This window comes from Hermetia illucens, chromosome 4 (assembly GCF_905115235.1).
Source record: "Hermetia illucens chromosome 4, iHerIll2.2.curated.20191125, whole genome shotgun sequence".
Taxonomy (NCBI): Eukaryota; Metazoa; Arthropoda; class Insecta; order Diptera; family Stratiomyidae; genus Hermetia; species Hermetia illucens.
The window spans coordinates 8990575-9014805 of record NC_051852.1 but is presented as its reverse complement, the minus strand read 5'-3'; the positions used below and the strand labels follow the sequence as shown (position 1 = coordinate 9014805).

The following is a 24231-nucleotide window of genomic DNA, read 5'->3' as shown; positions in this document are numbered from 1 at the left end:
GACGACCGTGTGATGTGGAGTGTAAGGTCTGTAGCCGTGCAGAAGGAAAAGACAGAATCATCGATACTCGTCTACTGTGATGTGGAGTGTAAGGCCTGTAGCCGTGCAGAAGGAAAAGATGGAATCATCGATACTCGTCTACTAAAGGTTTTACCCGATGAAGAATGGACTAAAGAGCAGATACGAAAAGACCACAAAGTGGATTCTGATCTAGTCATAATAATATAGTTTAAGGAGAAAAACCAGAAGCCTATCTGGGAAGAAATTGCAAATGAAAGTCCAACCGCAAAGGCTTATTGGGCTAAATGGCAGAGTCTCCAGTTGGAAGATGGACGTCTTTATCGTCTCTGGGAAAGCGAGGATGGAGAAACCTTACAAAAGCCGACCGTTGTTCCAAAGGCGAAAATAAATGAAATCATTAAGGAATACCACAATGGAACAAGCGGTGGACACCTGGGTGTAACCAAAACCATTGAGAAAATTAAGCGTCGATTTTATTGGATTGGATGTCGGCAATCCATGGACGACTGGATAGGAACATGCGTGCAATGTATATCCGGAAAAGGACCGCCAACACGAAGTCGGGGAAATATAACGTAGGAGCACCATTCGAGCCCATTGCAATGGATGAAGCCGGGCCGTTTCCAACGAGCACCAAGGGCAATAAGTATGTGCTCGTCGTTATCGACTATTTTAGTAAATGGCCGAAAGTATATTCAATATCCAACTTGGAGGCAAAAACGTGCGCAGTCGTATTTGTGGAAAATCGGGTATGTTGGATTGGGATTCCGTTAGAGTTACACACAGACCAGGGAGGAAACTGCATCAGAGTTTTTCAAAAATATATATGAATCATAAGGAATCCGGAAGACCCGAACAACGCCAATGCATCCGCAATCAGATGGAATGGTGGAAAGATTTAATCGAACACTGGAAGAACATCTTAAGAAGGTCGTCAACAAGGATCAGAGGAACTGGGACGAGGCAATACCACTACTTTTGATGGTATATCGATCGGCAATTCATGACACAACCGTAAAAAAAAAATACTCAAGCAAAGATGATCTTCGGGGTTGGGTTGCAGCTTCCGGAGGACCTGAAATTCTGAAGGCTTTCTCGAAGGTCAACTGGTGCTACTTCATAATCCACAACGCAGAAAATGGAAATCGCCAAAGCTGCAGTCACATTGGGAAGGACCTTATCGAGTAGTGAAAAGATTAAATGGCGTCCAAAAGTTTGGGAATAACAAGGCAAAATTGAAAATAGTGGTCCTGGACAGGCTAGCATTCTTTAAAACGTCCAGAGGATAGCAGCGACTTTTATTCGAGACGAACATGGTAGGCGGTGGGCAGTGTGACGAAAATCACTTTGAAAAATTAAGTGTGACGTCAATGTGAATCGTAGTAATGACACTTAGCCGGGACACCCAAATTGTATAACAGTAGGGCGGATATTTAGTTACGATAATTCTTAACAGATGACTCCAATGCCGGTATGAAGAGCTTGTCAAAAGCGCAAAGCAGTTTTCTAGTAAAGTATTTGCATGCCTTTTTGGAATGTTTCGTGGGCTATAAATCCCAACAATTGGTGGGGTGACAGCGGTAGAAGTACGTAAAAGCAAATTCGTAACAATATCACTAAATTGTGATAACTATGTGGACTAGAATTGTGGGCGTACAACTCAGCTATTTATCTCATACTTTGAATCGAATCCAGGTCGAGTGTTTGGCCTGATTTCTCTGGATGTGCTATTCAAAAGGCGCTGCTTCTAGAGCATCACTCACCCATCAGTTTGAAATATCTGGTCCGACATAAATATCAAAATCATTACGAATAGAGACATCAAATTAAAACATAAATCATGAAAGCAATCCCGCCATAGTATTCACGACAAATCTCCTCCACACAATAATATAATCAAATGGCCAACAATGTGGCTTTGTGCCAGAATATATTCGCATTTTGTGCGTTACGGAGTAGATAATCCAACGAAACACTTCAACTGTGCAATAGAATTACTTGAATGCGTTCCGACATTTAATCCGCTTGAATTTAAAATGATAAATTTGCCAACACGCCTATCAAATTGTCATTACTTAACTTAGTAGTGGGCAGAATTCTAGCGAAGAGGCACGGGTACTTTATGTTCAAGTGATTTCTTAGATTTACCAGACAGAAAAAAAAAAGTTAGTTGCGTAGAGCTGAAAAGTGTGCCACTTTAAGATACTTTGGGCGAACTGGCTTATTGCCCACGGTATATCAAAATGTTTTCAAAAGATAAAATGCAGACATTTTCTTGTCTGTTGTATTAATGACACAAATACGAATACTTGGAGATTTCGTGATTATTTTCCACAGAACTTCCACTGACTAATTATTCTTGAATAAGCGAAAACAAAAGGGAATTTTCTAGAGACTTAGTTGCGTGAATATGAATAGAATTGCGACATTATTCGGAATAATTAAGACTGGTTTTCTCTATTAGCAAATAGCGATATTTCGGGAACAAATTCAAGACTTGTTAGCACTGGTGAAGGGAGCAAGTCCAAGACTTGCTAGCACTGATAAAGGGAGCACGTGGTTCCCGAAATATCGGTATTTGCAAGCTAAGTCCAAGCCCAAGACTTGTTAGCACTGATGAAGGGAACAAGTGGTTCCCGAAATATCGGTATTTGCAAACTTGAGTTCAAGTCCGAAATTTGTTACCACCGATGAACGGAACAAGTGGTTCCTGAAATATCGGAATTTGCAAGCTAAGGTCAAGGTCAAGACTTGTTAGCACTAACGAAGGGAACAAGTCCAAGACTTGTTTGCACTGATGAAGGGAGCAAGTCCAAGACTTGCTAGCACTGATAAAGGGAGCACGTGGTTCCCGAAATATCGGTATTTGCAAGCTAAGTCCAAGCCCAAGACTTTTTGGCACTACTGAAGGGAGCAAATCCAAGACTTGTTAGCACTGCTGAAAGGAACAAGTGGTTCCCGAAATATCGATATTTGCAAGCTAAGTCCAACTCTAAGACTTGTTAGCACTGGTGAAGGGAACAAGTCCAAGACTTGTTAGCACTGATAAAGGGAACAAGCTGAAGACTTGTTAGCACTGATGAAGGGAACAAGTGATTCCCGAAATATCGGTATTTGTAAGCTGAAGTCCAAGACTTGTTAGCACTGATGAAGGGAACAAATGGTTCCTGAAATATCGAAATTTGCAAGCCTGTCCAAGTCCAAGCGTTGTTAGCACTGATGAAGGGAACAAGTCCAAGACTTGTTAGCACTGATGAAGGGAACAAATGGTTCCCGAAATATCGGGATTTGCAAGTTTAATAAATATCACTAACGAATAAAAAAATGAAGTCAAATTATTTAATCGCTAGAAACAACGCGAGATTACACTTAGAGAATTGTAAAAGTCCACCGAGAATCATCTTGCACAACACAAGTTGGATTGCTGAATTTCCACGAAGCCCTTAATTCTGCGAATTTTCCTATTTCAGGAAGGAGACAACATAGTGTAAACTGCCGGAAAATCAAAATTATGTTACTTTAAAACCAATCTACTCACTGATAAGACACTTCATTTGAACAGCTTAGATACACGTTCACACAGAATATCACGAAACCGCGTGTAGTCGCCAAGATGAAAAACATTTCTGAGATTTCAAATGAAAATAGTACGACCGGCTAGCGTTTGGGATACGTGTATCAGCCAAGTGAGTGAAATGGCGTTGCGCGTAAAAGCTCAATGGTTTTCTTGTCATTAAGGAAATGTGTTTGAACTTTCCGTGCCAGCGTGATATCGATTCAAGTTGCCTTGCCCTAAATTATTTCCATAACAAAGTCAATTGATAGGTGAAGATATGTGTTGTGTTCATGTGAGTCACAGATACAATCGATTAGATTGGTTTTATTTCCAGTGACTTTGAGAATTGAAAATTAGATTGAAAACGGATAGCTTTGTATCGATAAATAGCTCGTGTTGGGCTACATATGCATCTGGTTTGGAGAGCCGTGCGGGAGATACATGGAAAAAAACCTGGAAAGGCAGCATAAGAGATGGAACTTTTTCAATTTTGATAGTGAGAAGTTTAAAGCCAATTAAATCGGATCTTGTCTGGATGTGAAGCTTTCATGAAGGTGGAATAGATACGTAAGTGGCCCACGAAAACGAATTTGCAAATCAAAATTATAATAAACAATTCCCCAAGGCCATGCGATGGTCGAGACCACTGGAATCTATTTTCTGGATATCACATGCACCAGATTCGATTGCGTCATGGATGTTTGTGTTTGTTTTTGTGCTTGTTCCTGATGTTGTGGACTTATCACTTGTAGAGTATTAAAGATGATGAAAATGTAATAAAAACGGGGAGATAATAGCGATAAGGGGAGACTGCGTGAATGCATGATCTATTTTCTAGAAAGGAGCAAATCGCACAACCAGTACGGGAATACTGGATTCTTGCTCACTTAAGTACAACATTAGACTGGTCTGTCATTTTCGCCTACAAATTGCAGCCTTCGGTGTTTACCCTCCTTTGCATTTATTTTCGAGTCCACTTATGTCAACCAGTGATGAATAAAATCCATCTTTCATCACTTCCCTCCAGTTTGTGTGCTTCCTCAGGGTCTTACCCAGATTCATTCGCAGCTAAGTGAACTAGGTACTCGTCAGAATCCTAATCAGTATACAGCGGAGGGTTACCAACCGCAGATCGTTAGAACTGAAGATTACACCCAGGTTCATCGAATGAATCGACTCCTCGTTACCATACAAAACCTGATCCAACCCCCCACCCTCCGAAAAAAACACATGGCTTAGGCGTGTTTGGAGTACCGCAAATAGGCCAAACAGTCTTTGTACAAATGTCTAATCTACTAACAATTCCAGCAGAACAAATCTGAAACAAGTCGGGAAATGCTATCTGCCAATGGAGAACTGCGTAATGAAATTGTTTCACGCATTAATGCAACCTGGATGAAGTGGCATTCCCCAACTGGTGTTCTTTGTTATCGACGTATCAGCGCACGTCCCAAATATAAAATTTACCGCAATGTCGTCCGTCTGCCGCTCTCTATAGTTCTGAGTGTTGGTCGACTATAAAGGACAATGAACGGCGTCTTGCGGTAATGGGGAAGAAGATGTTGCATTGCACTGGTGGCGTGACACGTTTTGATTACGTCTGAAATGAGAAAATCCGCGATCGATATGGATTTGCACCGATCGTGGAAAAACTGCAAGAGAGGCGTTTTCAATGGTGTGGTCACGTAATTCACGCTAACGAGAAATCAACAACCAGCATTGGTCAGAACATCGAAAGTAATGGTAAGCAACCAAAAAGTCGGTCAAAATATTGGTGGCTTGATACGCTGGATGGGGATTTAAAGGTCTCGAGATTATATCCTGATCAGGCATTTGATAAAATAAAATGACGAAACCGACCACCACGAGCCGACCGAAAAAGATGTGAGGAGCGACGAGTGCACGACAGCTCCCTGTAATATAGCTAAAAATTCCATTGATCATTTGATGGAGCCCTGTGTTGCCTCACACTATATTTGATGAAAAAAAATTTTACACCCCCCTTTTGCATGTATGGGGACCCCCCCTTAAATTCGACGTAAAAGGATGTAATTCACTGTATGCCTGAGTGTTCACAGTTCCCACCTTTCTACCAAATTTGGTGTCAATCGCTATAACCGTCTCCGAGAAAAATGCATTTGACGGACAGACAGACAGACAGACAGTAAACCGATTTTAACAAGGTTTTGTGTTTACATGAAATTGATAAGTTTGAACTACTATAACTTTGGGGTTCATTGCCTGATTTCCATGAAATTTAACACATATATACAAAATATTGTCCCCTATGCTGGTACAAAATTCGGAAATCCTAGGATGAATTGAAGGGGGGTTTTTCAGTAAATTTCTAAAAAGTAGTAATATACTATTAGTAAGTTTATTTGAACAGATATCGGAATAGGACATATTTTGGAGGCCTAGATTTCATCTAGGCGCACCACCCTGATTTTTTTCGGATTTTTAGGTTGGGTAGTTTTCGAAAATGAGTCCTGTCTTACTTCAAGTGCGTACATTTTGACTCCTTACTCACGCACTTTGCAATTTATGCCAAAAATAATGTCAGTTTCGGAAAGTTCAAATCGAGACCTTTCATTTGATGCCCTACACAACTATATACTGTGAAAAAAAATTGTTGAATCCCCCCTTTGCATGTATGGGGAGCCTCCTTTTAAACTCCGCCTAAATTTATGCCACTCACTGTATGCGTGAGATTTCATAGCCCCCATCTGTCCACCAAATTTCGTTCGGATCGGTTTAGCCATTTTGGAGAAAAGTGCGTGTGACAGACAGACAGACAGACATTGAATCGATTTTAATAAGGTTTTGTTTTACACAAAACCTTAAAAAACCTTGATTGTCAGATTGAGGATTTTCTGAGATACACTGCATCTTCACCTTCTCCCCAGATTCAGGAGAGTAACTGTGCGATTGGCCGGACAGCTTGATTGAGAGACGCTTCTCACAATTTCGCTATACTGCACTGGCTTACGCAGCTCCTAAATCAGCTAGTTGGAAATCAGAGAAGTTTACGCTGAACATCGGGTCTCAACCAACGACGCAGCAACTCCACCAATTTATCTTCCATTAAGGAATTTTGCAGTCTATCAGCTAGCAAACGCACAGCTTTGTAGCTGTGTTGAAGAATATTCCAATTATCTAATGTATCCCCCGCAAATCTTTAGATGGTCCTGTGAAGGATATCAACGGTCGACTTCTCATCCACGATGATGAACAACTGAATAGGTTGAAAGAACACTCCACCAGGATCCTTAACCGTATTACATCAGGTGAGATTCCTCCTCTTGTGGATGAAATGGCCAGTTATCGTAACATGCGAATACGGACTGTTCCTCCAGGAAGAAGAGAAGGAAGATTTGGAAATCTGAGACCTTTCCCAGAGAGTGGAAGAAGGGGATGATCTTTAGGATCTTCCAAAAATGGGCACCCGTTTTGAGTGTGACAATTGGAGAGGTATCTACGTGCTCCCTACCGTCGCAAAGATAATAGCTTAAATAATCCTGGAACGTGTCAAATAACATCTCGACACTTTGATTGTTCAGAGAGCAGGTTGGTTTCAGCTCCGGATCCGCCCCTATCAACACACTACGGATCATTTTGGAACAGCGCCCGGAATTTAGGTCTAGCACCTGCTCTTCGTCGATTTCGAGAAAGCTTTCGATAGCGTGAACAGGGCGTACTGTACGTAACGGGGGCATTCCAGAGAAACTAATAGCTATTACTAGAGCGACGTATGACGGAGCAAAATGTCACGTGCTGCACCGAGGTTAAATCTCGCATAATTTTGAGGTTCAAAAAGCAGGCCGCCAGGGTTGCATCCTGTCACCAATATTAATGCTTTTTGTTATCGATGACGTTCTTTATGCTGCACTGTCTGGAGGACGTGGAGGAATTCCTCAAACACCTTGACTTCGCTGGTGACATCTGCTTGCTCTCTCAGCGCTCTCAAGTCAAATGGCTCTAGATTTGAAAAAAGAGGCAAGTAAGGTCTTACTGAACAAAACCAAGGTCGAAAACCTTGGTCTGATGAGTCATCGCGCTCTCCCTATCTGCATTAATGGCCAGATCATCGAAAGCGTCGATCAATTTGTATATCTAGGAAGCCTGGTTTCTGCCCACGGCAGCACCGAAGTAGATGTTGCTCGACGCATTAAAAGCGCTAGATCCGCTTTTGCTGCCCTGTCTAAAATCTGGAAATACAATTATCTCAACACCCCCAAAGGCATTTGGCGCATGACAGTAGAGGAGCAGAACGAGCGTCTCGGGAAGTCGTGGGGGGAACTGAAGCGCATTCCAGGTAATCACGAGCGATAGTGCGTAGATATGGTCGACGCGCTATACCCCACCAAGAGGTGAAGGGCAACCATATATATGTACTAAGTCCCTAAACTACTGGAATCCACTCAATTTGTTCGGCAGACTGATGGTAATTCCAGTACAAATCAGCTGGTCTACCTATGAAAAAAATGTGTATATGGAAATTCCTCAGTAGGGTTGAATGACTTAGTGCTTCGACGGGGAAAAAGAACTGGTTGATCCAACTCATAGGACATGATAATTGTAGAAATACGCGGTCGTCCCTGAAATCCTAAAAGTGAGTCATCATCGCCCGTGTCTTCACATAATAAATAACAAACATGTAGTCAGGTCGTCGTTATGTCCTCAATATTATAGTTTTCGGATCCAAACCGTCACCAAGTTTATGGAAATTGCCATGACTGCCATTTAAATATGACACACGAGTTGAGGCAACTGCCGCGTAACCTAATGTACTGGATGCGTACTTGGGTTCAAAGATTGAAGTGCAACCAATTCCGTTCAAACCAATCCTTCAACTCATTAAGCGATCCTCTTTGCATCCTGTACGGAAGGATTAACCCAACCCTCAGCACTTCGCATAGTATCCTCTAGCCATCGTCTTTGCGCTAAATAGTCAGACTCAAAAGAGCTCGGATGACCTGATGGAAAAGCAGCAGGAAGTCGGCGTTGATTTCGTTTGAAATAATTTCGCTGTTAAGACATGGTTTCAATCTATCAAAATCAATTAATTAAATCAGACCGAAAAAGTCAAGCAATGATGGTTTTACGGTTTCTTACCAGGGCAGAGGCAAATCGTCAGACGCTGCCTCACCTCTGCCCTGGGAGCAGCGTGACTGTAGCGGCTCGCAGATGTTGAGTGCTCCTTTATATAATTCGCCCTGCCCTGGTAAGAAACCGTAAAGCCGTCATTGCTTGACTTTTTTGAAAAGTTGGGGTGCAAGGAAAGGAAAGACGGAGTAAGTTGCTCCCCATTTGATCTGGTCCAGCATTAAGTTGATGCAGACTTAGGACCCCCATGATTCTCAAAACGAATAAATCAGACCGACCCCCATGAACCAGGCACTATCACTGTCAGTGGCATCAATCTGTCCAGAACTGAGCGATTTAAATATCTCGGGGTCAATACTATCAGCCAATGGATGTTATGAAATTGCATCACGAATTAGCACAACCTGGATAAAGTAGCGTTCCACAAGCGATGCTCTTTGTGATCGACGTATCAACGAACATCGAAGAGTCTTCCTTCCCTTAAATTTTCAGCTCTCACATACAACATCTGCGAAACTTACATTAACTAGCAAAAGGGTATATTCCAATGTTATGAATTGAGGATAACAATAGAGGGTTGGAGTCCCAAAGGCCGCGCCTGATGGATATCTAAGGCAGGGGAAGCATTGGATCTGTTAAGTTCCCTTAACGTTCCGCCCCAGACCTTCCCTCGCGATCATGGCACTTGCGTCTCGAGTTTTAAGGCTCTACGCGCGGTCAAGCCGTTGTTTTTTCTTGCCACCTTTAGTTCCCATATTATCTTGCGATAGTTTCGGGCAATATCTCGGTTTGTTTTTGAGATTCTGATGCCGACCCACGCATCGGTTTAAGGACACGTGAAATTTTGTACAATAACAGCTGACTGAACTGTTCAAAAGGACTCCCCACCTCCATATTCCCGAGTCCGGATAGCACAGACGCTTGCAACCGCGTGTGGACGGAATACTCCAGTGGAGCTTAAATTTTTGCGTGACGTTCACGATCAATTTCGGTTTTTGGAATAAATCTCCATTCTAGGTCGATTCAGTGCACTCAGGATAGGTTTAAACCATCGCTCAATCAACGTTAGTCGTTACATGTTTAACAAAGGTCCATTTCGATGAGTGCTGCCTAAACAGCATTGCTGAATGGGTCGAATTTTGGGTGTCTGGATTCGTTCCTGACCTTTTCAACTATGCTTTCCGCATAGAAGGTCAAAAGATTGACACATGGCGTTCAGAGGCTAGAATTCTTTAAATCAGAGCATGCCGAGTTTGTCTGGCAACCAATTTTGCCCCTACTGGACGGCACACATATCACATGAACATTCGCAAGGAATTTCGTTCTTGCAACACAGTCAGCATCATGAGTGTGGTATGATAGTTGTCTTTCCCTTAATTGATTTCCGTCCACAGTCGGTTTCGGCGAGCATTAGTCTGCCTCTAACTGTCGAAGACTTATAACAGAGGTCCTTCAAGTCCATTCAATAAAAAGTTTTCTCACTTGCAGCAAAAAACTGATGACAATCTTCGAATCAACAGAACTGGATCCTCAGAAATCAATTCATAAGTTCGTTGAATGATGACAAGCGTTTTGACGAGTTCCTTTTCAACGGTGTCGCCTGGTCTCAAGCACATCTTCGTTGAATTAATTTGACCTTTGCCTGGGCCAAAAACAACTAAGAAGTGCACTTAGAGAACGTAGTGCTTCCATTGGCCCAGCAGAACTTTAGCGACGCGGAATGATCGTTTTGACAAGATCCAGCAGCGTTCGGCAAAAGTTCAAACAAAAGGGAGTGTCGAGATTATTTTCCGAACCTCGTCAAGTCTGAAGACTGGCCGCCCTGCTCACCAGTTGTGTCTCCCGAAGGGAGATTTTTTTTTTTTAATTGAGGGAGCCCTGTATGGCCGATTGAACCAATTGAAGAGCAGCTTTCTACTCTTTACCATGGGCTCCTCTTTTTTGGATTAACACCTAAAGTTAGAAAAATATACAGACGGCTACGGTTTCATTCAGGACAGGAACAACTCATCGGACTTTACCTCAAATGCACCCTAGGGCCAGCGTAATCGAAATGGTTATCACATCCGAATTGGTCCACCATCAAATGTATGGGGAACTCAGGGCTCCCTTAATTCCAAAAAAAGTATTTCAGCTTCAGCGGACTTAGGGCAGAAATACTTTAGGATTTTTCCTATGCATCAGTGTTGACTTTTTAGTACCAAAAGTACTAAATTTAGTACCTTTTGAATCTCGTCAGTACCTCCGTACCTTCTCTCATTTTCAGTACTTTTTTAACTAAATAGGTACTTTCCAGATTTTTCAACAGAAACCAAAGCGAAGTTAATATTTGAATTGGCAACATATCGCTGTCTGTCGTCACTTCGTCAAATTTCTAGAGTATACGTAGAGTATTGTGGGTAGCGAAGTTTCATAGTCGCACGAGCTGAAGAAACTCGTTCATCTTCAAACTTGCCCCTCTGAAAGAAGGCGTCATCAACATTTTTGAGTATCAGGTATTGTGCTGTGGTTCGGCAAAAGAACAATCAGGATTTTGCAGGCAAGCTAATACAGAGCTTAAAAGTTACTACCCTCAAGCATGGTGATAGTTCCCGCCACCACCAGGTTCCAAAGCGACCAGAGTGAATATATTGGCATTTATTGACTAAAAAGGAAGTATAGTCTGATATGCCTCCTTAGGCATAGAGTTACCCTTTCTCTTCCAGGAGAATAACAACCTCCAAGTCTTCCCGAAAAATTTATACTCCTCCGCAATTGTTCTGTAGTGTTTTTAGGACGACTTAGCCTTCAGCCGCTCTGGAATAGTGGATTCCACTGTATGACGCAGCCAGCAGTTGACTTGTCACCTTTTCTCAAAGTGTTACCTAGCTAATGTCACTTCAGCCTTCTAAATAGTCCTCTACCCGCAAGTGGCTCGTGTGCCGAAGTAGATCTTCTTTCGCGAGTCTGTCAGGGAGAGAGCATTGACGACACAACGAAGGAAGGTGTTAACCAAGGCTTGGATCTTCCGACCGCTGATATATATATAGCAATCAGAAACCCTTTACATTAGCTCTTTTGTAGATGTAGAGTTGACAATTCTTCTCCCTTCAGTCCACTCTCTTTTGTACCCATAAGTCCTTTTTGAACTGCGACTATTACCCTACCACACTTCTCTCAAGACATCAAGATATCTCAACATTAAATCAAAAACACGTCCTTCAATAACAAAAAACCTCCAACATTCGAAAATAAGAGAAAAAAATATCTTTTTTTTTGACAAGGAAGCCAAATCTGTTGAAAACCACAATAAAAAAAATCTGCAAAATCCAAAAATCGTTAACGTAAATTGTCCAAAACAATTTTGAAAAGTGTCAAAACTGTAATTTTTTGCACATCTCAAAAAGATAAATACCCATATGCCCGCATCCACCTCCCAGAACACTTTTCAACACTCTCAGCAGACACTCTTTGTGTAAACAATTACGCCAAATTTATATTTTTGAACCTAATAATATCCGGCAACGTTTGCTTTTAAAAGGATGCAACATAAAAATAGAAGTGAAAATGAATACTTTTATTTAAAAATAATACTTAAAAGTGACTGAACAAGAGACAGATTTTGAACCCAAGCAGCCCCAGTCACATGCAATAATTGCTTCGGCAAATGTCTCGTGTTTTGCAAATGTTCGAGAAAATGGCATTCCTACGCAGATTTATCCGCTTGATTGACTAGGTCGGCAGGATGAAATGTTGATTAGCAAAGAAAAATGGCCTATTAGTTTGTGGGAACTAGGACAATGGCCAGTCAATATTTTGGAGGCTAGTTTGTTGTCTTTAGGGGGATGATTTTTTGTGTCAGTCAAAAATCATACGACATTCACAAAGACAGAAAGTGTTACGAGATTGTTTACAAGGAATTGGTCGCATTTTGCCTATGATTTCCAACTGAAGGACATGTGGGTCCAAAACATGGTTTATTTTATATTTGGAGGAAGGCCCACAAAATACTATATTTCATTTTTGCAAAGTAAATTAAAAAAACCTCAGTGTCATGCCAACCATCTGCTTCTTTATTATCCTGATTCGAGCCACCGGAAAGAATCACTGTATTGTAAGCAACATTTCCTCTTTTCTCCCATAACATAGCTTCTCTCTCATTTCATTTTTTTAAAATGTCTTCCAGTGACTATCCCACTATCCCCACATATGAAATTATCATTCGGGTTGAATTTTTCTCCTAATTGCATGTCATCGCATGCATTTTGTCTAACGGCTCGACACAGGCAATAGAGAAATTTTTGCTACATATTGGGATGGGATTATCGGAAAACAAGAAAAATCTGTGCAGAGGGAGTGGATTTTTGGTGGAAGAAAAGCCGAAAAGAACTGTGACGAAGGGAGTTAAGGAGATTTTCATGTCGACCCCAAGGATATTTTTGTGAGTTTTTTTAAGTTAATTATTCTTTTTATATTTCAGGTTCTGATGCGTCTATATTAGGTAGGGCCCTAGATGAGGACCCGGATTAGAACCTCTATACCTACCAGTTTGCACATCGGAGGTGCGAATCTCAGGGCCATTGGATGATATATTGATTCTCAATTTACTGGGGAAACGGTTCCAAAGTGACCACCTCCGGTTATACAGTTGACAATTTTCGCGGGAATGTGAAAACAGCGGCGCTAACTGATTTTATTTTCGAACGGAAAGAAGTCCCGTGGAACGTATATACCCCAACGTGACACGAGAAAGATGTGCACCCACATGTGCTGTCGTGAGTGTAACTATATCCAAATTGTTGCGACGGCGAACGCGAATTCGCCGCTCTGGGGATCCGTTCCTTCGCTCTTTTCGTTCCCCTGAATCTACCGAAATATGTCGCATAGGGGAAAACCGCGGAAGGCGCGAAACCGCCGACGGCAGCAGTTAAGGTGCGTCCCTTTTGACGACGCAATCCGACTGCGTGATTCCGACTACTGGAGGCGAAATTTGCGCAACTGGGCATCACGACGGATGCCATACGATTCAACCACGCCCTCATCAGTCTCGACGAAAGACCATCGGGCTTGTTTCGGACGTAATTGAGTGCTCGTACGTCCGCCTGAAGGAGCAGTTAATTCGGCGCCTTTGAGTAAGTGAGGAAGCAAAGCTTAATCATTTGCCAAATGAGCTAACAAAATAGGCGATGACGGCTTTACGGTTTCTTACCAGTGCAGAGGCATATCGTCAGACGCTGCCTCACCTCCGCCCTGGGAGTAGCGTGACCGATGCGGCTCGCAGATGTTGAGTGCTCCTTTATATATATATTCTCCGAATAAAGCGTAAAACCGTCATTGCCTATTTTTTTAAAGCTTGGGTGCTAAGTCCTAAACGAGGAGTCCGTGGATAAAAAAAAGAGGGAGTAAGTTGGTCCTCATTTGGTCTGGTCCGGCATCAAGTTGATGAGGACTTAGGACCCCGCCATTCTCAAATAAATGAGCTAACGTTAGGGGTGAAATGAGGCAGCTGGGCGAGGATAAGGTTAGCTCAGAACTGCTGAAGTCACTCTGGCTGCAACGACTCCCGGAGAGCATTCGTGCCATCTTGGCTTGCGCGGATTCAGTATCGCTGAAAATGTTGTCCGCCACGGCCGACAAGGTACACGAGATGCAGCTTAAGTCTATGGTAACGATATTGGCCGACGCGGTCACAAAGCCTGCAACGACGGTTAATGCTTTGCGCTCGGGAGATAGATCTCGATCACAATCAGAAAGGGCGTTCCGGTATTCGCACGCCGGGATCCTCATCAGCCTCGACAGTTTGTTGGTAATATCGGAAATACGAAACTCAGCCGACTAAATGTACCACCGGATTCATGTTTAGCGCAACAATAAACTAGATTCGCTGGGTGCCTAGGTGACGGCTACCCGAAGCGCAGTACCACGTCGTCGTACAATCTTTGACCCTCGAAGCAGATGTTGCTTCCAACACGGGTGCTGAGGTGCCTGTTCACCTTGTATCCCGTGCGAACACCCTAATTACGCAAAGACTACGACTGGTAGACGCAATTTCTTCTCCCATTCGCACCTATGGGTATAGGCAGGTGGACCTGAGTCTCGGACTGAGCCGAACCTTCTCGTGGCGTTTCGTTCTGGTGGACATTAGTATCCCCATATTATGAGCAGACTTCCTGGACAGTTAGTTTACCTGCAGAGCATGGTTTTGATAGACCCTGCAACCTCGTTACAGATATCAGGGAAAATTTCTAGCTGCCATTCGCGCATTCCTCAGAAAGTAACGCAACATTACTACGGAAATTAGCTTCTCCCAATCGGTTAAGCACGATGTGCAGCACCACAACAACACTACAGACTCTCCAATCTTCTCAAAAGTGCGTCCACTTTCACTCCAGAAGCTACCTGTTGCAAAGAAACGCGTTTAATGACTTGATGAAACAGGGTATCTGCAGACCTTCTAATAGCTATTGGTCTTCTCCCCTGCATTTTGCCCCTAAGCCAAATGGCGGCCATATGGAGATAATAGGCGTCTGAATGCTCAGACAGTTCCAGACCGATACCTCCCATCCATGATTTTACGCAATCGCTTACGAACTGCCGTGTTTTTATGACTTTGGATCTAGCTAAGGCGTATCATCAAATCATTGTCGTTCTCGAAGATGCCTATTTGCACACCTTTCGGAACCTTCGAGTTCACCAGGATGACTTTCGGCTTATGCAACTTTTCAGAAGTTCATCCACTCTGTCTTGCGAAACTTGAGCTTTTATTTCGCCTAAATGTATCATGTTTTGTTCGCTTCCTCTTCAAAATCAGAGCACTTGGAACATACCGAGTGCATTCTTCAACATTTCTTTGAAGCCGGACTTGTCCTAAACGTTGAAAAAAGCAGATTCCTCCAGAGACAGGTAAAATTTCTCGGCCACTTGATAACCCCTGACGGTTTGAGGCGATGAAGAGCGTTTCCCTACCAACCAGGATGAAGGATCTGCGAAGGTTTTTGGGCAAGTTAAGCTTCTATCGTCGTTTCTTGCCCAAGACCACTCATAACCATCCAAACTTGAACGCCTACTGATCTGGGGCCAAAACAAACAAACAAGATACCCGCAAGGTTGCGTGGTCTGCTGCGGCCATCTTTGAGTTTGAGTCGGTCAACAGGTTGTTGAGGCAACAGTGTTGGCATTTCCTCGATCAGTAGTACCCCTAGCGGTGTTCGTCGTTGCCTCAGATACAGCGGCAGGCGCCACTCTTTACCAACTCGTGAATCAAATCTGACAACCGTGGAACTTCCTTTCAAAACAGCTCAACCCAGCTCAACGCAACTATAGCGACTACGATCGTGAACTACTCGCCGCCTACCTCGCTATAAAACACTTCCGTTTCTCCCTTGAGGGCAGGCCGTTAACAGTGTTCACGAACTACAAACCCCTTACTTTCGCGCTTAGACAAAAATCCGACAAAGCCTCCCCTCACCAACTTCTGCACTTGAGTTATATCAGCCAGTTTACTTTTGATATCCAACATTTGTCTGGAAAAGACAATGTTGTTACAGACGCTTTGTCACGAATTTCGGAGGTCACAATCCCCGCTGCGGTCAATTATACGGCAATCGCTGAGGCGCAAAAAAAACGACGCAGAGCTTCAGAGCTTGAAGGCAAACTCTAAATAAAAGTTCTAGAAGTTTTCTATTTTCGGCTCAAACTGTTATTTACTTTGCGAGACCTTAGATAAGGGAGCCAGGTCATTCATTCCAGCCGATTTTCGCAGGGAAGTATTTAAAGCAATAGACGATGTTGCACACCCAGGCATCAACACGACGAACCAGTTAGTGACCGAAAAATACTTCTGGCCACCCATGAACAAGGATGTAAACGTTGGGTCACAAGTGCAAGATCAACAAGCATGTTCAAAAGGAAGTAGGTGTATGCCCTATGTCAACCAAGCACTTCTCCACAATCCATTTTGACATCACCGGCCCTTTGCAAGACTTGCACACACTCAAGTATTGGCTCACAATCACTGACAGGTTTACACGGTGGTTTGAAGCAATACCTCTGTTTGACATTACGGCACAATCAGGTACCAAGGATCTCTGTCGAGAGTGGATTCCGCGCTTTTAAGTACCAGTTGTAGTCAGCACGCACCAGGGAATGCAATTCGAATCAACTCTTTCGCGGAGTTAGGAAATCTCTTTGCCTTTAAACGGCATAGGTCTACTGCATACCATACAGAGTCCAATGCAATGCTGGAACTTGGCACCGGACGCTGAAGGCCGCCTTAATGACTCTGGACTATTCGTCGTAGTCGCGATCCTTGTCTTTCGTCCTCCTTGGCCTCCGCATAGCCCAATGAGAGGAATTCATGGCCAGTCCCGCGGAGATGGTGTACGAAAAGATCTGCGCCTCCTCGTCAACCCTGTCCTGGACATCAGAGTAGGGTTAAGCGACTCAGGAATGCTGTGTTTCCTCACCGTCTCGACACGCCACAACAGAGGTCAACACCCCCAAGGACCTTGGGACGTGTACACAGGTCCTCATTAGAGTGGACGCTCGTCGGCGTCCTCCTCCTCGTTCAGGCTCGACATCCGAGGCGGGCCCAAGTGGATCTTCTTGTCGAGGCTGAAAGCATTCAATGAACCCGTGGTCGCTTAAAAGAAGTGCCTGCGAAGTGTCAGATTCGCTGAGTGAGCCCATTGGTGGGATCACGTGGTCGATTTGCTCCGCGGAACCCGCACGATTTCGCCTGGGGTGGAGTGATGTGGCGGCACATCGGAAGTCCGAATCTGAGCGCTATTGTGAAGAAACAGCTGACAGCTGGATTTAAGGATTTAATAGTTTGGGTGATATATTGATGAGAATGGACAAACCCGGGATACTCAAAAAGATACTTGAAATTCCAAGTAGAAATCGTTGAGTAGATTCGAATGACGGCATGACGCCTCCTGTTTCAAAAGCCCGGAAAAAGGCTGTTCCAATGACGTGCTTCGTTCCTATAATTTATATTTGTACTATGCACTCTTATAAATGTTATCATCGCTTCTGTATGGAACGTACTCCACCCCTAGCAAAAATATTTCATCATCCTCCGGCACAAGCGTCAGCAAAAACAAACGTATTTTATCATCAAAAATTGTACTTAACCTCACGTGAAATCCAAAGTCTAAACAGATACAGAAACTATCTATATCCAAAAAGTATTACGATTTGCCCGTGTGACTTGGTTAACTTATCTCATTTTACAATTGCATTTGATTACGCTTGTTTTCAAAGTCTCAGCTTGTTTTCAAGTGCACATGCTTATCTAAAACGTGCTCACAGAGTATCTGAATTGATTATAATCCGTCCAAAGAGTGAAGGGAAGAGTGCAGCGGTATTTGGAAAACAAGTTCCATAGACTTTTTTTCAATTTCTGGTATCATAAATTCACGAGTCGTGCCTTTATTTGGATTTCAATTAAGCTGAATCAAGCTGCATTTAAGATATCGGACACGATTAAAATATCACGAAATGACACCTCGAACATGATCAAAAAAAGCCCAAATTGCAGAGGATTATCGTCAGAATTGTTTCACTTTTTTAATGAATTCGGTCGTAAATCATGTGGGACTGTACCTTGTTAATCACCGTCAATTAGCCGTCAAAATACCTAATCCTTTACATGTCGTGTAATCTTATCTAAGCATATTCGTCTCTCCATATCAAAACTAAAGATAACTCAGCATTCCAACCTGACTACAACATTTTTCATGCTATTTTTGCGTTCTTGTTCTTTTGAACCGAAACTTCGTCAGTATCTTAAAGCTCGATGAAAAATCTCACCGGAAAATTCGGAAAACCCAAACTATTTCAGACACATTGTAACCGAGCAATTTCGAAATGTTTCCTCATTAATTCCGATTCGTCTGTGTCCCGTAATTTACACAAAAACTCCCAAAGGTATCTGTGCGGAAACAAAGGCACTATTAAGTTGTCTTGTTGCGAAAATAGATTTTCCAATTCTAAAAGATACTCAAGGAAGAGCGACATTACTCGTGCTTTCCGCTATACGCACGTTTCTAGGCGCTGACGTGCATTCTTTCCCGTAGTATTTTCTTTATCAATTTACTCAAATCCTCTGAGAATTTCAAATGTGCGATGGATAAACATAGATACTTTTTTTAAAAAAAAGTCAAAAGCATTCAATCTTACATTTTTCGCATTTTCAAATATTTCTTGAATCATAAATTCATGTACGTCATTTCAATGATGATGATTATCATCAATTTTATCTTTTTATTTTGCATCTTTTTTCCCCAAATTTCCTTGAGTGACCTTGTCTCAACCCCCGAAAACGCAGAATCGGAAATCCTATTGGATATTACTACTGGCAAACTTCGATTCGCTTGTGTGAGATTTGTTTGTAAACTGTCTGAAAAAAGATACCAAGAAAATTCCATGGAGACTTTGCATTTTCCGGAGAGCTTCCAGACCGGCTGGGCTATATTTAGATTGTGGATATTTGCCTGTGTTTCAGAGGAACATGCATTTTATTGGGAATGTTTACAGCAGGCAAACTGTGTAACGTGATATCTTTAGTATTCAGTGATAATTGCGTTATAAACCGCACAATAAATGGAAGTCGAATAAATACACAGTTTTAGGAAGTGTTTGTACATGATTCGCAGATAGATTTTGTTAATAAGTTTTATTCGTTAGAAATAAAATATCTGGTGTGGATTATGCGACTATTCACATATTGTGAGGCCCAGTCCTTTCCCTTATTAATGGCTTCACTATAGCCTGATAGGACTGAAATAGCTTTGAGCCCTTCAATTAGGCAATTAGTAAAAAATAGATTCAAAACAAAAAATACTATAAAGATCGCCAGGCGCGTTCGCCGTGTCCAGTGACAAGTTGACGAAGAAATGCATTTACTAATATGCAGCATTTCGTCTTTTGTCTCACGTTTTACACCCGTTAGCTTCCCCAATATATAATTCTCCAATCTCCGATTTGATACTGTCGGCATTAATGATCTCAGTGAAGTCTGGGAGGTTGTGCAACTAACTAATCTGATCTAGGTTTGATTCACACCGGGGGGACGGGACCTTGTTTCGAAATCCTTTTTAGGAATTAATATTTTTTTAGGTTTTTACTGCATATGATCCTCATCCTCTTAAGAAAGAACTGTAAAGCAACGAATTGAGGACTTTTTTTTTCTTTTTTTTTATTTGGGGACATCGTCTTCTCCACCTCCTCTGTAACCCGCAAAACTCACCCTAATTACGTGGCATCTTCCATTTTTATGACCTGAATATACCAAGGTAGAGTGAGAGCCCCAAAGGCCGCGCCTCGTTGAAAATCTCGATCATAGCACTCCTTTATTTTTTGTTTGTTTTTAAATCCAGGTTTAGCTCGCGTGTTAACCTTTCGTTAGGTTTGTTGGTTTTTCAGATTTCGATGCGGACTCACACTTCAGTTAGATAGACCGGGCCGAGGACCTCAAACTATGACTACTGTGATAAGAGCAAGGGGTAGAATCCCACCGGATCAGATCGGAACCAGCCCGTAACTTTCACGAAGAGAAGCAACTCTCCCATCAAGCAGCTAGAGGTTTCTCTGAAATCATCAAAGAATGTTTCACGTAGCGTCCGTTGCCTGGCTTTAGCAACAAATAGGCAATTGAAAAGGATATGACTTAGGGTGTCTCTGTCTCACAGCAACGCAAATTGTAGAATATGCGATATCACTTGACATGGTCCAGTGCCCCGCACAGACCACCGTAGTTTCGTATGCATTTGCAATGCGTCTAAAATATAAAATTTCTCGCGACCGAATTTTGTTATAGGCAGGCCAAATTCTACTTGACTTGGCACAGGTGATGCACCTTCGTCATCTAAAGTACGGGGCTGCTAAATATTGTGAGAGGATTCCATCCTTAACGATCACCAGCGGGACACAGATTGTTTCTACCGAACGACTGCGAAGGGCAGAGCCCCACCTTCATTCACTTCTACGTTCCCATGACCGGAACCCCGGGTTTCTAAGCCGCCCCACCAGTCTGGAAGATGTCGATGAAATGTACAAGGTCTTAATGGCCTCTTGCTTGTCGATCAGAACGGCTATGTTACGCTCGGAGGCCAGATCATGCTCCAGCCATCGACAGACTTCCAGTATCGTCAAGATTTCTGCTTAAAATACACTTGCGAATCCTGGAAAACCGTCGACTGTGTTCATCCGAAAAAAACTGGGAAGTACACCGCTGTTTCGATTTGCATGTACTATAGTTTGTGGAGAATGCCCAGAGCTCCTGCGATAATTCGTCTAGGATATTACTTTGATCGTAGGACTTCTCTGGTTAACATCCGGACTCACGAAATTTTTAGAGCACTGCTCGATGCAGCGTATTTAATGCTGAGATCCAAGGGAAGATATGAAGGAGTATGCCTATTTTAGCCCTCAGTTCAATGATTAATCTCCAGTTTAGCTTTGGATCCAGGTTTACATCAAAATACTTGGGATTGGAGGAGCCTTGATAATGAATAACATCAACTTCGTTTTGATTAGGTTAATGCCGGCCCGCATCTTACGGTCCACAGGTACACCTTCCCCGATGCTTGTTCCATTACGTTACTCATAATGGAGGGAGATATCCCTAATACCAGGGAGATAATCCTAATACAATAAAGTCGTCGGCATATGCCAACACTTTCACTCTGCTCCTGTCCAAAATGTGGAGAGATGGCACCACTCTGGGAAGTACCTCTGGTCAAGTGGCTACCTCCAAAATCAGACTGGATTATCCTAATTCTTAGCATGGATATTATCCAATGCATAAGACACTCCTCTAATTCTATACTGATTAAGGCCTCCTTCTTGGCGTTGGTGCTAATGTTGTTGAATGCTCCCTCTATATCCTGGAAAACAGAGTATAATGCTTTTACTTTAGTGACCTTCAACAGTGCCAATTACGGAGTTCGGTGGAGCTTCAATATTTTCAGGCGGACCTTCATGGTGAATTTCGCTTTTTTAGGTTTTTGGGATACATCTGGTCTCATGGTCGTCACCGGCCACTCAGGATTGTCGTTAGGTCACTTAAGTCATAGCCACTTTATCGATAAAACGGTTCATAAAGCATTAATTCAAAGCATTTTTTGGTACCTGGATATGACTACATTTTAAGAAAAGGATACATATACGCCGTTTTAACAAAAAATCTAAGTTACTCATAGACAAAAGATCTGCACGGAGTTTTCATTTCTAATAGAAGCTCGCTCGTAATCAGGCCCAACTGGGATGTCGACGTGTTTAAACCGCGGCATGATGGTTACAGGAAAAATCTGCACCGTTTCAATTTGGATGATTCCCCGTTTTGCTATGAACGTGATTGGACAACTTAAGTCACAAAGCATATCATACTTTCCTCTCTATGACTTTGCTCAGAGAGGAAGAATTTGGAAGATGCTATAAAGTTCAGAATAAGTCGAAGGAAAATTGGCGTGCAGTGAATCCCGGCGGTGGAAGAGCTCGAAATATGGAAACATGGTCGCCTAGAAGCTCACACAGAATATAGAATAATAAAACTACTAAAAAAATTGACAAAGACTGAAGAAAAATGGCACATTAACGCCGATTAAGTGAGATACAAATGGGAAGCAAGCATCCTTAATGATCACCAACCCCAGAGTCGTGGATATAGTGTTCAAAATAGGTGGACCACTACTGGTGAAGCTTTCAGTAAAATAGACTAATTAAGGTTTTTTGTAAAACGAAAACAAAATCCGTTTACTGTCCGCCTTTTTGTTTAGGAGGGGGAAATCTTCCAAAAACACTGGCCTGGACACGCTAGCATGTGAGATTTTTACCCACTTAAAACTGGAGTCACATTGACATGATTGAATTTACCACCCTGACTATAAGCAACCTATATACCGTATACTTGCATTGGATGATTTGTCGCGAACATACTGCACGTGTTGCCTATAACTGAGCTTCCTGTCTTTCAGCTCTCAACAAAAGAGAGTAATCTATTATAGATAACCCGCTCTAACATTTTCCCTACAGTATCCAGAAGACATGGGTCTGTATGAAGATGATTCACGTGGAGGTTTACCAGGCACAAGCAGAACTAACAAGTTCCTGCCGCTTCCATGCCGCTGGAAATATCCTGTCGAACATGCACTCTTTGAACAACTCAGCTTAAGGGCGGACAGGGCTGCAGCTGGAGTCTCGGCCTTGAGTCGGCTAATGGTGAATGTTGGGGACCCTATATCTACTAGGAGACGTCTCTCATTATGGGAGAAACGCAGTCAGTCCTGTTCTATGGCACGGAGATATGAACTGATGCCCTTGACAAGGAGGTAAGCGCTTGCTCAAGTGCAGAGATGAGGAGCTTTGTGAGTGGCATCTACTTACCGCATCACATCAGAAACGACGGTCATGGAGATCGCGGGAGTGATCCCCGTTGCTCTCCTTGGCACGAATATATACCGCCGTAAGGGAGAAAACTTAAGAGACGTTGTTGCCCGTGAAGAACATCAATGCATCCTTGCCCAGTGGCAACTTAAGAGAGGTTGTTGCCCGTGAAGAACATCAATGCATCCTTGCCCAGTGGCAACTCTCTTGGTATAATGAGCCAAGGGGCAGATGGACTGCGCGGACCTTCGACAATTTAGACCCGTGGCTCAACCGAACGCACGATGAGATTGATTGCTTCCTTACCCAGTATTACCTGCACAGGATTGGGAAGACGCGATCTCCTGATTATGTACTCTGCAATCGCGTGGCAGGCGACTCTGAACGCAGGTTTTTCTCTTGGGAAAGGTGGGACGGCTTTCGTCAGCAGCTTTTTGCAGACACAGGGGAGCTCTCTCCAGACAACATTGTCAGAGAGATATTGACGAGCGCTGGCAGCGGGAGTCGTGTTGCGCATTATTTTCGGGCTCTTTTTATTGCGAAGAAGGTTGAACTCGACCGACAGAGGGGGAAGGACCGATTGGGAAGAGGTTCCCTGAACTAACAACTCCCTTCCTCGTCTCCCCTCTCGTTGGTGAAATGAATTCCCTGATTTGGAAACTCCAAAAGCCGGGAGAGCGGGAGTGCTAGCCGTAATGACTGGGAGGTGCTTAGTTGGTAGTCCGACAGCGTACTGTTGCGAGAGTCCAACACTCTGTGCGTAAACATATTCATCTACTCTACTCCAAAAAAGGGCCTTATTCGGTATACCGTCGAAGCCAGGAGCTTTGCTGTCTCCTATTCTAGCGCAGATCTCTGGCATTGGTCGAGATTTCTTCGTCCTAAAGTACCCCCTGCTGTTGCGCCTCTTGAACATACACGGCGAGTGTTACCACCGATTATGTCGTTCAACGGTGTTGTTACCGGTATTCCCGGTAAGATGAACGCCTTCTTGTCCACAAATTGTCCACCACCCGCTTGGTCACTCCCAAAAGCCGCCAGTACTAAGGTTTCAAGCTCCTGCAACGTAAGTTTCATCCTTCTATCGTCTTCCATGGTTGGTGGTTTTATGTTCCGAGTGTCCTTCTCTTTGCCATTTTGGTCCACATACAGTTAGAAAAGAAAGTGCATGAACACGTATT

At 43.0% G+C, this 24231-nt stretch overlaps 1 protein-coding gene across 4 annotated transcripts in view; it reads right to left on the bottom strand.

The window, feature by feature from the left end:
* Nucleotides 1–24231, bottom strand: part of LOC119654703 (influenza virus NS1A-binding protein homolog) — a 250906-nt gene that overhangs the window by 15192 nt on the left and 211483 nt on the right. Inside the window, exon 1 of one of the 4 annotated variants that reach the window (XM_038060219.1) lies at nt 3560–3702. The exons of the other annotated variants lie outside the window; for them this stretch is intronic. Within the exon in view, the coding sequence (XP_037916147.1) occupies nt 3560–3575 (16 nt within the window). The 5' untranslated portion in view covers nt 3576–3702. Of the gene's footprint in view, nt 1–3559; nt 3703–24231 lie in introns of those variants that run through there. 4 annotated transcript variants of the gene reach the window in all.